General features: G+C 33.6%; 2 protein-coding genes across 2 annotated transcripts; both read left to right on the top strand.

The window, feature by feature from the left end:
* The first annotated feature begins 205 nt into the window (after nt 1-205).
* LOC133191434 (transmembrane protein 169-like) lies at nt 206-1,111 on the top strand. Its single transcript, XM_061327192.1, has one exon. The coding sequence runs from the start codon at nt 216-218 to the stop codon at nt 906-908; it is 693 nt and encodes a 230-aa protein (XP_061183176.1). The 5' UTR covers nt 206-215; the 3' UTR covers nt 909-1,111.
* Nucleotides 1,112-10,322: 9,211 nt separating this feature from the next.
* On the top strand, nt 10,323-11,223 carry LOC133191433 (uncharacterized). Its single transcript, XM_061327191.1, has 2 exons — nt 10,323-10,952; nt 11,164-11,223. The coding sequence occupies exons 1-2, from the start codon at nt 10,325-10,327 to the stop codon at nt 11,169-11,171; spliced, it is 636 nt and encodes a 211-aa protein (XP_061183175.1). The 5' UTR covers nt 10,323-10,324; the 3' UTR covers nt 11,172-11,223.
* The last annotated feature ends 5,238 nt before the right edge of the window (nt 11,224-16,461 follow it).

Genomic DNA, 16,461 nt, shown 5'->3' with positions numbered 1-16,461 from the left:
AAAGATTAAAATTGAATATTATTGACCTGGCGCTATAAGTTAAAATTATCACTGTTTCACAATACCATCACACTACTTGGAGCTTCAAATTTTAAATGTGCAAAAAATTTTAAAAGTAAAAAAAAACTGTTGAATGTAAGTGGTGTTTGTTGTTATGATATCCTCTGTTAAAGTAGGATGTATATATTTTATATTTCTCTTAATGTAGATATGCAATGGCTTCAGAATCCAACATAGATAAAGAGAGCCAAGACATAGAAAGTGAACATACACCTCTCAATCCCACAGAAGAAGACCAAACAACAATAAAAGACACTGTTACAGACAAAAATAACAAAGAAAGTTCAGGAAACAAAGATCAAGTCACTCTTAGTTATCCTCTACAGCCAAAACCTCCTGTGGTCAGATTTTCATCTCACAAGGGAGATAACACTGAACAGGTGGAAGTAATTGAGTACACGGACACTGAAGTAATGGATCCAGATTCATCCAATGATTCCAGTTTATGTAAGGCCACCAAAGGGCCACATATAACCCTGATGACTGTACTTTTATGCCCAGTTGCCTTTTTCCCATCATTAACTGTGGCCTTTTACTATGGCGCCTGGACGTGGTACAACTTGTACATATACTACAGTGAAGAAAGAACTATGTGCCATAAGATCTTCATTTGTCCTCTCCTCATCATTACCTTTCCACTAACTGTTGGATTGAGCTCTATAGGAATAGCAGTATTTGCAGCATTTATTCAAATCTCATGGTCTTTTATTAGGTGGAAAATAGAGTTTTTAGATTTTGAGAAAGGTTTTTATGGGTGGTTGTGTTATAAGTTAGGTTTACCCATGTGTTCACCTTATGAGGTCATAGAATACACTGATGATTCAGAACTCGAACCAATGAGAACATGATTTTTTCTATTTTTACACTTAAAAACATGTTTACAGAAATTCAATGTTTATTTATATTTGATGTCCAAGTGTTTTAATATTATGAAGAATAAAATTGTTTTTGTCTTTTCTTTTTTTCCTCACAATTATGGATCAGTATTTCATCAAGATTTATTTTTCTGTCTTTAGAGATGAAAATTCTTAGTCAAAAGCATATGATAATTATACCCTTTGATGTATATTAATTAGTTTATAGTTTTTATTGAACTAATTTTTTACTTTTCATGATAAATTACTTTTGTTATTGTTAGTTATGTTGATGATCTCCTTTTGTTGTGCTTGGACAAATGCTTTTTATGTGTCACATAATACCATGACTATTGCATAGATACTGCAGCTCATTAGGGGAAATGCAACACTTTATGATCAGTTTGATTTCCTCTGTAAATGAGATCATTTTTATTATTTGTAATTTTGTTTTCCTTTTGTTGTCTTTCACATGCTCATAATTTCTATATATATTTATAATGTAGGTTGTATTTGTAATTATTCATTCTCCACCCTGCAGGCACTATATATTGTTCAGTTTGTTTGTATACGTCTATTCATTTAATTTTATTTCTCCTATGGCTAATCCACTATAACTCCACAGACACAATTTCATGTTGAGGATGTGTAGCAACTGTATCCTCTGGATTGTCGAAGTCAATATGTCTTCATGTGAATTACATGTCAAGAGTCGAAAATTCTATTGTAAACTGTTTTTTTTTTCACCCAATCACTATTTGGAAGCTTGCAATTCAGGTTATGAACAATACAAAGATCAAAATACATGTATCTTACTGAAAGTTAGGTATGTTGAATGCCAGGTAATATGCCTTTTTACACAAATATTAAGCTATGATAGTATTCTGAAATTCTTCCTCTTCAGATTAAATCAAGGTTTCTTGTGTTGATATGAAGGTTATTCTTGTCTAGCGTATTTTTTACATTATCCACATATGAACAAGGAATAATCTTCAGAAATTAGATGCTTTCTAAACATTTCTCATGAACATCATTATGTGTCAATCATTTTTATGGTGGTAATAAGCGTGTGAAATGTGCACTATACTTTTTTGCGGATGGTGTGTATTGGAATTTATTTTTATATACGCGGTAGTCCTTGGGACCAGGTTAGGGGCCAAATAAGGGTAAACTTTTGAAAGGAAGTATACTTTTAAGATATCATGTTATCTACTATAAACTGTATTGATAGATGTTCAAGAAATACTTATATGTACTAATAAAACATGCCATTAGAGTCTGTGACCAGGTTTTGCTGTCAATTTCAGACTGTATGTGTATTTAAGAAAAGAAATTTGCACAAAGTGCAGCTGTATTGTTAGTGTTTATTTAGTGTAATCAAGTTTAGCTGAACAATTATAATTAAAAAAAACCTATATGATTGAATGTTAACAAGTATATATTATCTATAAAATACTAACATTTTAATGAATTAAAAATTGTATGCATTATCTATGCTTGAGCCTCTGAATCATTAAAAAAATAAAAAATAAAATGTTTATCTAACTAAAGCTATTAAGTTATGGTTTTAAATTAAAACTATTTCATTGAAGACAGATAGGAGATTTATTGCATCTCAGTGGATACATTGTAAATGGCTTAAAGTTGCCAACTCTGTGTGTGTCTTGGGTGGGGGGATTCTTGCTTATAGTTCATTTGGGGAGAGGCACTTTGAATCATTCAGTCTTCACCTTCACAAGCCATAGAGTTTTTGCAACAGTTACAATAGTAGCAGTGAATGGTACTTTAGAAACACTTTTTGGCAACTAGTCCTGTCCCATCACTGCCCATGATCCCTTGCACTTCGTTATTGGGGACTCCAACTCCAATAACGAATTGCAAGGGACTATTGGGCATCTAACAACAATATTGAAGTGTCCACACCATCAACTAAGGGCTCAGGAGCCATGGTCATGAATTTTACAATTTTGGAAGTTCATTAAGTCGTTATTTTAATCACACATACAGCTGGTCTGTGAAATACCCAAAAGCGGAGTAAAAAATATTTTCAAAGATGTGACACATAATAATTTCAATATATGACCTACTTTTTTGATGGTTTTGGCCACAACCCTCAGGCCCCAATGAGTTAGAGACCATGATATTAAATTCTATATACCAAAATTGAGAAGAAGCTGAAATTTTTCAAAAGTTTACGGACAACATCAGTAGATCATCTGAGTGATGCGACATAATAATTGTGAAAAGCACAACTAGAATTTTTGCAATTTTCCTAGTGTGTTAAATTGTCCATGTCCCGCATTGGAGCATGTTCTTGTTTATCACTGTCCAAAGCTTATTCCCCCAAGTTGTCAAAGTCGGGGGACTAATAGTATTAAATGATGAAATGACCCTCAATTCTACATTTAGACACTAGACGTTTTATCAATTAACAATATTCATTTTCATTCATATGTTGATTCGATATATATCCCTTTGAACTCGGAATGACTAACTAACAGCAAAACTTTATGATAAACATGATGACTTCAACTTTTCTATCGTCGACTTCTCTTAATTTATTTAGCAATATACCATTATCACCTGCATATAGTTTATGTATCCCAGTTGATTTGATACGCAAGATCATGTTCTACGTACGACAATTTCTAAAACGAGGTAAGCCATTGACAAATAAGTTGATGATACAAGAATTTCAACGGTTTCGTTAAAAGAGTCAACATTTCACAAATTCTATGATCGATACAATGACCTTGTAAGCAAATACAATCTATCGTTAAGTCGAATGTTGACTGAGGTTTTCCATACAAATTGTCAAGTTATTAATTTCAGACTGAATTGACAATGGATTTTTTTTTATTTGCCCGATCGACAGGGAATGCTTACTCCTCCAAGGCACCTGAACCTATACCTCTGATGTTTTTAGAGGTTCGTGTTTGCTTAGTTAGAATCATCTAATTGTGTTTCAGGACAAGCCCTCACCACTTATCGTTTAACCGGGTCCGTGGGAAAATATCATCAGTTTAACGATAGAACGTTCTATCCAGTGTTTGCTCTGTTCTGATGGACCTTTGAGCTTGATTACGGTTCTTTATCTTCATATTTAATCCTAACGAAGATGATGTCTGGTAATTTAGGGATAACAAACAGTATTCAGAATCAAAAGTCCATTCAAACAATACAAATCAGGAGCAGAGCAACACGGACCTCTAAAACATCACAGGTGGGATCAGGTGCCACGGAGGAGTAAATCTAATGGTTTGATGTGTATACATTGGTTTTCATGAAAGCAGGGGTCCTCAAGGCTATGATCAAAGATCATTGGCAACTTTAATAAAGTATACTTCGAGATGTGTCTGAGCTAGGACATGTTCTTTACTTGGAACGGTTTCTAAGCGTAATTTCAATGCAATTAATGTTATTGTACATGTTAACTGTTATGGTGAAGAAATTGCAATTTTATTTTGGCTGTAAATGGGTTTTTTTAAGTATTACTTATTCTGCTTTTACTCTATAGAAAGTACACATCGAACACAACTGTAGGTACCCTAAAAATTCTTATGAAATAAGACTAGAATTGTTTCATACCATAAGTATACATGTATTAAAAACAAAAAAGATATAGAATATTAAAACGATACTGTTTGTAAGCAAGTAATGTAAGTATTGTTTAAACCGTGCATAAATATATTGAAAGTGGAAAAGAAGGTGATGAACCAAGTAACCATATATATACCACTTCCACCATGTCTTTTGTTCTCTTTCCCCTGTCATAGTGACAGCTTTATAAAGTTTGTATTGCTTTGCTGCACATCCCGTCTTTAATTTTTATTTTCTTAGTGCTGGAAAGGACTATTTAAGTTGGAATAAATTGTATCCAATCCAAATGATTATGTTCAATGAAATATATTTAAACCAAACCAGGCGTCTGCAGAATCTGTATTTCGCACTTTTCCTTATTTTCAGAAATAATCAGTGCGAGAAAACACGCACTTTTGGTTAATTAATGGACGCCAACTGAACCATTTGTGGCTAAGCTGTCCAATATATATACTGTTCTAGGTAACTCCTAACATCCATTCACCGACACCTATTCTGTGTTAAACTTTGTCATTTCTGTCATATCCGCTGGCTAATTGTTTTATCTTTCAGATAAAATTGATTAAAATTTAACACACACACAGTACTGGTCTTATCCTAGTTAAAATAAATTAAGGAAAAATTATGTTCAACATTCTCAGGAAAATAAATCATTATTATTTTTTTTTTACAAGTTTCAATCACATTTTATATATAAACAATTTCTTATGAAATAAATTATGATGACAGCTTATTTTTGTGAATGATGAAGTTAATTTTGTATTACATGGGTGTTACCAGAAACCTGAGCTATACTGCACACGTGGACTTGTCCTCTTATTTTGAGGTGTTTTTTTTTTTACATTAAAAAAAAATATTGTATTTCGATGTTTTCTAAATTTTTACCAAGTCTCCTTAAAGCCAGACCAAAACTGTAGTAGGAGTAGCACTTCATACAGATATAGATTACGGCGTATTCTATGTATTGTAAACAAGACAACCCATTTATTGTTCAAAATCAGTAAGCGATAACAAGAATTATGTTTACTTATGTAGAAAGTTTTACTGAAACTTGAACAAAACTGTAGAAAGAGTAGCATTTGAAATAAATTCAAACATCATACTGTTTTGAAAGTAACCATAAGTCGTTCATTGAAATCAATACCTCATGCGTAGAATACTGAGGTAGTCAAATTGTGTACATACGAGGTTTTATTTATGTTAGACCAAACGTGGAGGGGGGGGATCATTCTGAACGAATTTCAAAAACTATTTTATTTTTTTTATTAACCATGATAAAATCTGATGAACAGAAATATATGCATCTTGGGGAGGCTTTTTGTGTATTCTATAATGTTTATTTGAATTAGACTAAAACTGTAAGGGGAGTAAAATTTTGAATGAAGTTTGAAAAATTTTGTTTTATTTTGAAGTAACCTTGACAACTTCTTGATTGAAATCATAAACCGATATGAAGAATTAAGTATTTTAATACTGCCTACTTCTGTATCAGGTTTTATTGAATCATACCAAACTGTAGGAGAAGTAAGAATTTCAATTATTATTCTATATTTAGTAACCTTAGCAATATTGATTTCAATCGAAATCAGTATCTAGCCATCGTCGGATACCAATGGGTGATCTCGTCTTTTACTCAAAAGACGAGATCACCCATGGGTATCCGACGATGGAATTAAGTAACTTGATGTAGAGTTTTCTTGTGTACCAAGTGCTTTTGTTTGATATGGAAAGATTTGATCGATCCATGTATGTCGATATGGTATTTTTTTAACAGACAAACAGGCGGACGGACAAATCAGACATTACCAAACACAAGCTCATCTACAGCTATCTACCGTTCACGGTAGCTCAGTCGGTAGAGCGCTCGTTCCGTGATTTCGAATCTCGGCCGCGACTGACCTAAGTCGATAAAAAATGGGTAGCAACTTTTAACTTTTCCTTCGCAATGCGCTCGGCACTTTGAAGTGAAAGTTGCGGGTCCTTCGGATGAGACCTTAAAAACCGAGGTCCCGTGTCACGGCAGGCGTTGGCACGATTCAGATCCCTCAATGCTCAATGGCCCTAAGCGCCGAGTAAAGGTCAAAATTTGAAGCCCTTCACCGGTATATGATGAAGTCTCTACATTAGTGAAAAATTCTCGAATGGGACGTAAAACAACATACAATCAATCAATCAATCAATCTACAGCTATCTGAAAAAAGTGGTGGAAACTGACCTCTGACTATGTGTCATATCTGTTTACGGCTATGAAGACTTTTGAACAAAATAAAGTTAGAAAATTCAAATGATTTTGAGCTTCAATATTCCCATCCGAGTTTTTAATTTAAAAACCAATATTAAATAAGGGTTTTCTGGTGAAGTTGTTCGTGCTCGGTTAATATTAATTGTATTTCGAGGTGGGCAAAATCATCGCATTGACTAAAAAAAAAAACCCATAGCTTTTATTAGATTCAAACAGCATGCATCCCTCAAACCAACAGATGATGTTAAGTCCATGTTCGAATTTGAGAACATGACCATTTTCTGACACACGGAGGTGACTTTGCATATATTTTAATTTTGTGTTTGAAGTGATGTTTTGATCTATCACATGTTTGAATGTTTCCCACCTAAATTATTGCTTTCCCAGAAAAAGAAACATTTTGTCACCTCACGAGAAAACCAGAGATCACGTTCAGAGTTCTATAAAAGTAGCCAAGGAGCTCCAAATGACACTCGTATCTTTGTCAACTCCGAGTCAGGTATATTTATATCTATACAAGGTAAGTTATAAATATAGAGTTTTTAAACATAACATTCGGAACAACGCAATATTTTCGTTACTAATCTTATTAATCTTAGGCAAGAAAGACATTTGCACTGAATAATCAACAATCTAAATTTGCTTGACATAGCTGACAATATCAGCTGATTCAATATATTGTCTTATAAAATTTGAATGAAATGATAAAGAAGATGGGCGAACAAGGCGAACGAAATGCCTATAGTGCAACAAACATGAAGGTGAAAAATTAAATCTCAATTATAATTTTTTTTTTGATATTTCATCTAACATTAAAGTAAACTTTATGTAAAATCTCCACAATTTGCAAAAATCGCACAAAGATTGAAATAATTTGCTTATGAAATAGCATACACATACTAAAGAGGGCGAAAAGGATCATTGTCTTATACTATAAAACAATTTCTCGATATGAGTGGGTCATCGCACCATTTTTTTTTGAAAGTTTATCCTCAAATTTTTGCGTAAAAATACACATATTTTGGTTTACAAAAACATGGAACAAAAACCCACTATACCTTGAAAACACACTTTCATGACAAAGCATTCGCATCTTTCCGAGAAATACTTGAAGTCTATTTAGTCAAAGGTCATATCACAAATATGGTTTAAATGCCACAATTCATTAGGAGTTGTGTAGCGTAGTGGTTAGGGTGTTAGTCTCAAAGGAAAATGACACCCAGGATCTTTATTTCTAGGGTTCGAACCCTACGAATACCACATCATTATTTAATAACAGAATAATTTTTGCCTAAAAAAAATTTCTCAGATAAGTTTTGTTACTCATAATTTCATAAATTTCAACTGAGAACTTTACTGTAAATACTAAATTCACAAACTGAATATGATTTTTATATATCTGAAGATATGGGCATTCTGCACGCCTTGTTCAACCATCTCCTTTCAAATCTTTGATCTCATGGGGAAAATTGAGGTAACTGAAATGCAGTTGCAACCCCATAAGCCCTAGCCCTATATGGATACTACCAGGTATTAAAAACAATGCGTGAGCATGAGGATAACACCATTACGGAAATTCTTTCAGGTAAAAATTCGACTATAAGCAGGTTTCAAAATACAGAAAAATGTGGTCGTCCAACAGGTTTCATGAATCTATTTGTCGGAACGGTATCACGTAGCTGTATTTAACAACAATGTAACTAAGTCAAACAAAAGGTTTTTTCATGTAAACAAATTTTTGATTTTCTTTGAAAAAAAAACTTACCAATCGACATGTTATGAAATACATCAAGATAGCATGCATTACACGGGCATTTTGGTTATCAAAGATTTCATAAATATCTTGTCAAAACGATTTTAATTTACTTCATCCCCCCTTTCCTTGAGATCGCTTTGAAGTTTAATTTTTTTAAAGGGTAAGAATCACTATTTCCCTTAAATTTTGTAATTGAATACGTGTAATTGAAATAACTATGAAATATAGCTAAAAAAAAAATACCACACTTGTCTGCCAAATATATATTTTTTTAATTTTAAAAATATACAAAAGTATCAAAACATTTTAATTTGATAACATCAGAATGTTCGACTTTTCAACACTTTATGCAACCGTTCCCCCCGATAAATGTTTTTTTTTTTTTTTACATCATAGACAGCTGCTTTTTCAATAAAAATGGAACTCGTAAGTTTACTTACCTTGTCATTGGTCATTTGCAAAGTTATTTTGTGAAGAAACAAACTCATTTTACACACAAGTACCCTGAAGTAGATATTAAAAAGATGCTTGAGTTTCTGATTGACAATATCTTAATAGTTTTTGGCGATCAGGTCATACAACAATCTGTAGAAATTCCCATGGGTTCCAATTGCGCCCCGTTATTAGTAAACCTATTTTTGTATTCATATGAAGCAGGATTTATCATAAAACGTATACATGAAAAGAAGACACTTGCTGTGGCCTTCAACTCGTCATTTAGATATATCGACGACTTATTATCAATTAACAATAATTACTTCCGTTCATTTGTCGACTTTATATATCCCAGTGAACTGAAATAAAAGATACCACAGAGTCTGACATATCTGTTTCATATTTGGATGTTTTACTAGAAAAAGACGTTAATGGTAATGTAACACCAAAACTTAAAGACAAACGTGATGACTTATTTATGTAGCAATACTGAGCATACCCTTATCACCTGCATATAAGGTTTATATCTCCCAGTTGATTCAAAATGCAAGAGCATGCTCCACGTACGAACAATTTCTAAAACGAGGCAAGCTATTGACACACAAGTTGATGAAACAAGGATATCAACAGCCTCGTTTAAAGTCATCATTTTGCAAGTTCTATGGTCGATACAATGACTTTGTCAGCAAATACCATCTAACATTAAGTCGAATGCTGACGGACGTTTTTCATACTTATTGTTAGGCCATTATTTAAACACTCAACTGTCTACATATTTTCCCGTTTGCCCAATCATGACAATGAGCACACGGCGGGTGTGACTATTGACAGAGGATGCTTAATCATCCATGGCACCCGATTCCACCTCTGATGTTTTTTAGAGGTCCGTGTTTGCTTTGATACCGATTTGTATTGTTTCAATGAACTTTTGAGATTGGTTGCTGATCGTTATATCCATATTTCATTCGATCAAATTAAGAATGGGTCGTTTAATTTCTTCATTCTTCTACAGCATCTTAAAACTGGATATACATACGATAGATACGCATAATTATTTCGTACTACAAGCAAAGCATGTTTGAATTTTACATAAAATGATGTTTGATTGAATTGAGATGAAATGACATTATGATGTTGTTCGTTTTTCATATATTGTATCTTTTATTGTATGCAATATCTTATTGTTCAAAACATACATCTTATGTTATTCGATCAAAAACATGTTAATACATTTTAACAAATAAAATTTTTGCACGTCAATGCCATGTTGATCATGCAATTTGTTTCACTCAACAGCTGAATAAACTTGGAAAGTGAAACTTTTGTCCAGTAGTATATTAATATAATTATCATGATGTTTTCATAAATGTTTTCCAGATGGCTTGTATTTCGTCCATAGTCTGCTTGGTCGCCATGATACTTGGTGCCAATGCAGGAGGAGTTTACGGCCCCAGTAACGGAGGTGGAAATGGTGGAGGTAATGGAAATATGATGTCCAACATGATGAATATGATAAATATGAAAAAATTGATGATGATGGCAATGATGAACAAAATGATGCCGGTAGATTACCCCATGCCAAACCCTGGGCCTTCATACCCAGGGCCCATGAAACCTATGATGCCTGATTACCCAATGCCAAACCCAGGGCCCATGAAACCTATGATGCCTGATTACCCAATGCCAAACCCAGGGCCCATGAAACCTATGATGCCTGATTACCCAATGCCAAACCCAGGGCCAATGAAACCTATGATGCCTGATTACCCTATGCCAAACCCAGGGCCGATGAAACCTATGATGCCTGACTACCCTATGCCTAACCCAGGGCCAATGAAACCTATGATGCCTGATTACCCAATGCCAAACCCAGGGCCAATGAAACCTATGATGCCTGATTACCCAATGCCAAACCCAAGGCCCATGAAACCTATGATGCCTGACTACCCTATGCCAAACCCTGGACCTACCTATCCTATGCCACCTCTACCTAAACCCATGCAAAGTAAGTATTTAAAAAAAATCTTATATGTCTCAAAATACCAAACTATTAAATTACCTTTAGAAATTTTATCATCTTTTGGGCTTCATAATTATTTTCCCTTCATTTTAAAAATTATTTTTCTGCTTGGATTGTTTTGTTTAGTAAAGAAAAAAAAATCAAATTTATATTTATATTACTAAACTTATAGAGCAACTATAATTTTCTTTTATAGTGTATTGATTGACCATGATGTAAATGAATATTCCAAAATGGTATGTGTGTGTTGTTCTCAAATTTTATGGATTAAATAAATATTTAGAACAATATGTTTATTTCTCATTCTGAAATCTTTGTCTACAAAGCCTTTTCTACAGCGAGCATGACTTTCACTAGCCTGCAGTGATTTCTTGTGACATAAAATATACACGTACTTACGTACGTTAAAACTGTTTGAATGAAAATTATCAGGTGATAGTAGTGCAAATTATTCATTTATATATGTTTAGAGCAAAAACATAAAAAAAATTAAAAAAAATAAATAAATAAATAAATAGGTGTAACATACAAAATTACCAAAAATTAAGAGGTAGATGCCTATATTAAGTTTTTTTTTAATTAAAAAAAAAAAATAAGAATGCTATTTCTGTTTCTTTGTTTCAAGCACGCTTGAAACAAAGAAACAGAAATGGCATACTTTAATATAGAATAAATATATAAAAAGTTTGCTTTTTGTCTCCTCAGAATTAAGCACCGAAAAATTATCAGCATATGTTTCATGCATCTTCCTAGCATTCTTAATGTTTTTTTGCGTAAGCCTTTTGCATCAAGGGAGGAGCATAGGGCACTAACAACACCCCTCCACCTCTTCATGTCTTGCCCCAGCCTTTCAGTTGGTGTCACTCGTATCCTCCCTTTTCACTCTTTGTACAACACTCCTTCTTTGTCCCCCCCCCCCCCAGTCGGTTTCCATATGGGTTCCACTGGAGTGCTTAGCTGTATAGAATTTCTCAGCATTCTAAAAGTGTTGTCAACTCCTTTTTCGTATATCGAATCTAAGTTCTTTTTGGGATTGGTTTGTTCTCTCCTATCATTCCTCATTTCTTATTTTCTCAGGCTTAATCGCCTCAAGTAGTTGTTGATGAAGACTAGACGCTTCACTTGTTCTCTAGGTTTTTGATTCATAGTGTAACATAGTTTTCATGTTGGAATTGAAGAGTCTTGTTTTAGTCTTCATCATGGTTTATTTGTTTTCCATATATTGCTCATCATATTAAATAGTGGTCTGGCATTTCCGATTCCCATTCTTATGTCAATATCGAATTTCCCGGTGCTGTTTACTTCACTGTCTATTTTGTAATTCTACTAGATATAAACTTCAGGCACTCTTCTCAAAAATAAGAAAGCTATATCATTCTTGAAAAACAACAATTCTCCAGGACCAGACAACATCCTGCAGAATTCGAAGTCCTTAAAACTTAGATTCTGTGGCCATTATGCTTTATGACTTTTTTGGCAAAATTTGGGAGGAAGAGGAAGTATATGTATCATCTGAATGAGAGAAAGACCACCTTGTAAAACTACCAAAAAAGGAATCAGTATTTGTGACAACTGTAGATGTATAATGCTTCTATTTGTCCCAGGAGAGGTGCTTAACCGAGTCATATGGCATCACAGAACCGAGGTAGAAAGACTCTGGAGAAACAAGACTGACATCTGGAGATTTGATTATCTATTCAGGACTGAAAGTAATCATGATGTCAAGAAAGATCAGACGTCACTCAGTGGATAGGAACCAATCAATGAAAGAATTATCACTGCTTAGATCGAAGGCTGCCCACAAATGCACGAACTATATCATCAGGCAGTGGTATGCCACTACAAAAAAAAAAGGATTCAGGAGAAGCTTGCAAGACCTTAAAGTAAAACAAAGATGAGCCTCAGATCACTGACTTCTACTGTCAAAATGAAAAAGGTGAAAATAACGAACAGAGATTGATCTAAAAAAAAAACTACAAACAATATGAATCCGTGATCAGGGCATAAAACACGGATACCTGGAAATTCCAGAGTTGGGATCAGGTGCCTAGGAGGAGTAAGCATCCCCTGTTGACCGGTCACACCCGCAGTAAGTCCTATGTATTGATCAGATAGACAGAACATTCCGTAGTCAAATTTAGTAAAAAAAAAACAATTAAAGGCCTAATAATTTGTTATGAAACATGTCAGCCAATGAGAGATTAAATTTGTTGACAAGATCATAATGACGACGGGTATATCTGTACCAATTGTCAATCTGAAGACAAGGCGTATACTTGTACCAATTGTCAATCTGAGAACATGAGGAGACCTGTAAAGATTATCGATCTGAGGACATGGGTTATACCTGTAACGATTGTCGATCTGAGGGCATGGGTTATACCTGTAACGATTGTCAATCTGAAGACAAGGCGTATACCTGTACCAATTGTCAATCTGAGGACATGAGTTATACCTGTATCGATTGTCGATCTGAGGACATGGGTTATACCTGTAACGATTGTTGATCTGAGGGCATGGGTTATACCTGTACCAATTGTCAATCTAAAGACAACCAATTGTCGATCTGAGGACATGGGGTATACCTGTTACGATTGTTGATCTGAGATAATGGTGTTTACCTCTAATGATTTTCGATCTGAGATCATGGGTAATAACTGTAACGATTGTCGATCTTGGACATGAGTTATACCTGTATCGGTTGTCAATGAAATATATGGAGATAACGAACAGTATTCAAGCTCAAAATTCCCTTTAACAATAAAAATTTTGGAGCAGAGCAACCACGGACTTCTAGAACATCAGAGGTGGGATCAGGTGCCATGAAGGAGTGAGCAACCCCTGCCAATCGGTCACACCCGCCGTGTGCTCCTTTTCATAATAGGTAAATAACGGAAAAATCCCTCGACAATTCAGTAAATAATGGCCTAACAATAAGTAAGAAAAACGTCAGTCAGCTTTTGACTTAGTGATAAATTGTATTTGCTGACAAGATCATTGTATCGACCATAGAACTTACGACTTTAAACGAGACTGCTGATATTCTTGTTTCATCAATTTGTTTTTCAATAACTTAACTCGCTCTTGCGTATCGAATCAACTGAGAAATATATACCCATATGCAGGCGATGAAGATATATTGCTGCACAAGTAAGGGAAGTTGACGATTGAAAAGTAAGTCATCACGTTTTATATAAAGCGGTTGTTAGATTAGCATTAACGTCTTTTCTAGTAAAATATCCAAGTATGAAACAGATATGTCAGACTCTGCGGTATCTTTTATTTTAAGCTCACCGAGATATATCGTATCGACATAAGAATGGAAATAACCATTGTTAATTGACAATACGTCGTCGATATATCTAAATGTCGAGTTGAAGGCCACAGCAAGTGTTTTCTTCTTTTCACGTATAAGATTTTGAACAAATTCTTCTTCATATGAATACAAAAATAGGTCTGCTAATAACCATGCGCAATTGGTACCCATGGGAATTCCAACAGATTGTTGAAAGACCTGGTCTCCAAAAACCACATAGATATTGTCGATCTGAGGACATGGGTAATATCTGTAACGATTGTCGATCTGAGGGCATGGGTTATACCTGTAACGATTGTCGATCGGAGGATATGGGGTATACAGAAATTGCGAAATACCGGCTTTTGGCGAGATTGTATAAAGCCCTGTTGAATCAACTTATTTGTAAGTAGTTGCCTCAGTTTAAAAATTGGTAGTACTCAGCATATGTTCTTGAGTACCGAACCAATTGGGAGATATGTCACTATGCACCAAAGAACTATATTTCACTTTGAGGTACTAAACACTCCTTGTTTATCATATTTCACATGCTTAAATATTGATGTGCTAGTATATTTCCGGCTATTTATACTAGTATTGAATCTTTGTATTTCATATACAAAAATGGCTGAGATTCAATAAACGAATACGGTTCTAAATCAGAAAATGGAAATATCTACATTCTTGTTGTTGCGGAATATTTCACAAAATTCATGAAAATATATACCCACTTCCTGTGTCTTACACAGGTTTTCTTTTCACTCAAGAGTAACGTATCTACACCCAGAGAAAGAACCATCAATGGTAGCTTTTGTGTGACATTCGCACTAAGGAAAATAAAAAAGGCTTTTTGTAAGGATGTACCTGACAAAGTTGCTGCAAATAAGCATATAACACAGACACTTGACGTTGCACATTCTTATAAAAAATTAACAATATACCGAATAAATAGAGAATATTTCATACTTAAATCCATTTCATATGTCATATCAGCCCGAGTTGCCCCATAACAGCTGGAGGTGCGAATGCCCGAGGGCCTATTTGGTGCTCGAGGGATGATATGACATATGATTTGAATTTTAGTATGTAGAATTCTATTTATCATATATTTAAAATATTTATAATGTGATATATATATATATATATATATATATATATATATATATATATATATATATATATATATATATATATATATATATATATATATATATATATATATATATATATATATATATGCAATTCGGAATGCACGAATCATACGTAAAACAAATTTGAGTGGACTCACATTATAAATATTTTAAATATATGATAAATAGAATACTTGATATATATATATTTCAATAAAATTGAGATAATTAACTTTTGAACGTTATGAAAACGTTTCCTGCAGTTTGATATGGATTTTTGCACGCCAGTCTGATACATGATATATGATATAGGTTTTGGGACCGGTCGTTGATATGAGATATTGTGATGTCATTCATATCACACAGTTCGGAAACGATGTATTTACTACTAAGTACTAGTATGTTAACAGGTTAAATAATGTTATTTTTTCATAGAAAAAGTTAAGCATTGTTTTGTATATGATTTTATGATGCCTTTAACAATCATTTTAAATTCTAAAGTAAGGAAATGGGAAAAAACAAGTGTTAAAGTGTAAAAAAATTAAAGAAAAATTGAATTCTTACAAAATAATTTTTGTTAGGAATATTTTTATTTTGTTACATCCTTGTTCATTCATTTGAATTACAGACAAGTTTTCTTAAAATTCTGATATCACATTTAATCTATAATATCAAAAAATCCTGTCTCACGAGTGAAATAAATTCCATATTACAATCTGTCTCCTAGCAGTACAGGAAAAAAAAAAATACATACAAGTACTTTGAAGTTGATATTTAAAAGATGCTTGAGTTTCTGATTGACAATATCTACGTGGTTTTTGGAAACCAGGTCTTCCAACAATCTGTTGGAATTCCCATGGGTACAAATTGCACCCTGTTGCTAGCAGACCTATTTTTGTATTCATATAATTTAATTCTGGTTGTAACGCTGTATTTGATTGGATAAAAAAATTTACTTTATATCGTATTAAATGGGTTGCCTACGTCACAATGACTTGCGTCGAAAACGTATCGATCCGCCTGACGTTACATTTAAATTTTGTACAAATTGAAGTCATTTTTTTAAAGA

This window comes from Saccostrea echinata, unplaced genomic scaffold (genome assembly GCF_033153115.1).
Source record: "Saccostrea echinata isolate AGI-Se365-2 ecotype Australia unplaced genomic scaffold, CSIRO_AGI_Sech_v1 ptg000023l, whole genome shotgun sequence".
In the NCBI taxonomy this organism is placed as follows: domain Eukaryota; kingdom Metazoa; phylum Mollusca; class Bivalvia; order Ostreida; family Ostreidae; genus Saccostrea; species Saccostrea echinata.
Note: the sequence above shows the minus strand (reverse complement) of the source record. Positions and strands in the feature narration are given on the sequence as shown.

Coding starts and splice junctions, on each gene's coding strand:
- LOC133191434 (XM_061327192.1), top strand. CDS start 216: ATGGCTTCAGAATCCAACATAGATAAAGAGAGCCAAGACATAGAAAGT.
- LOC133191433 (XM_061327191.1), top strand. CDS start 10,325: ATGGCTTGTATTTCGTCCATAGTCTGCTTGGTCGCCATGATACTTGGT.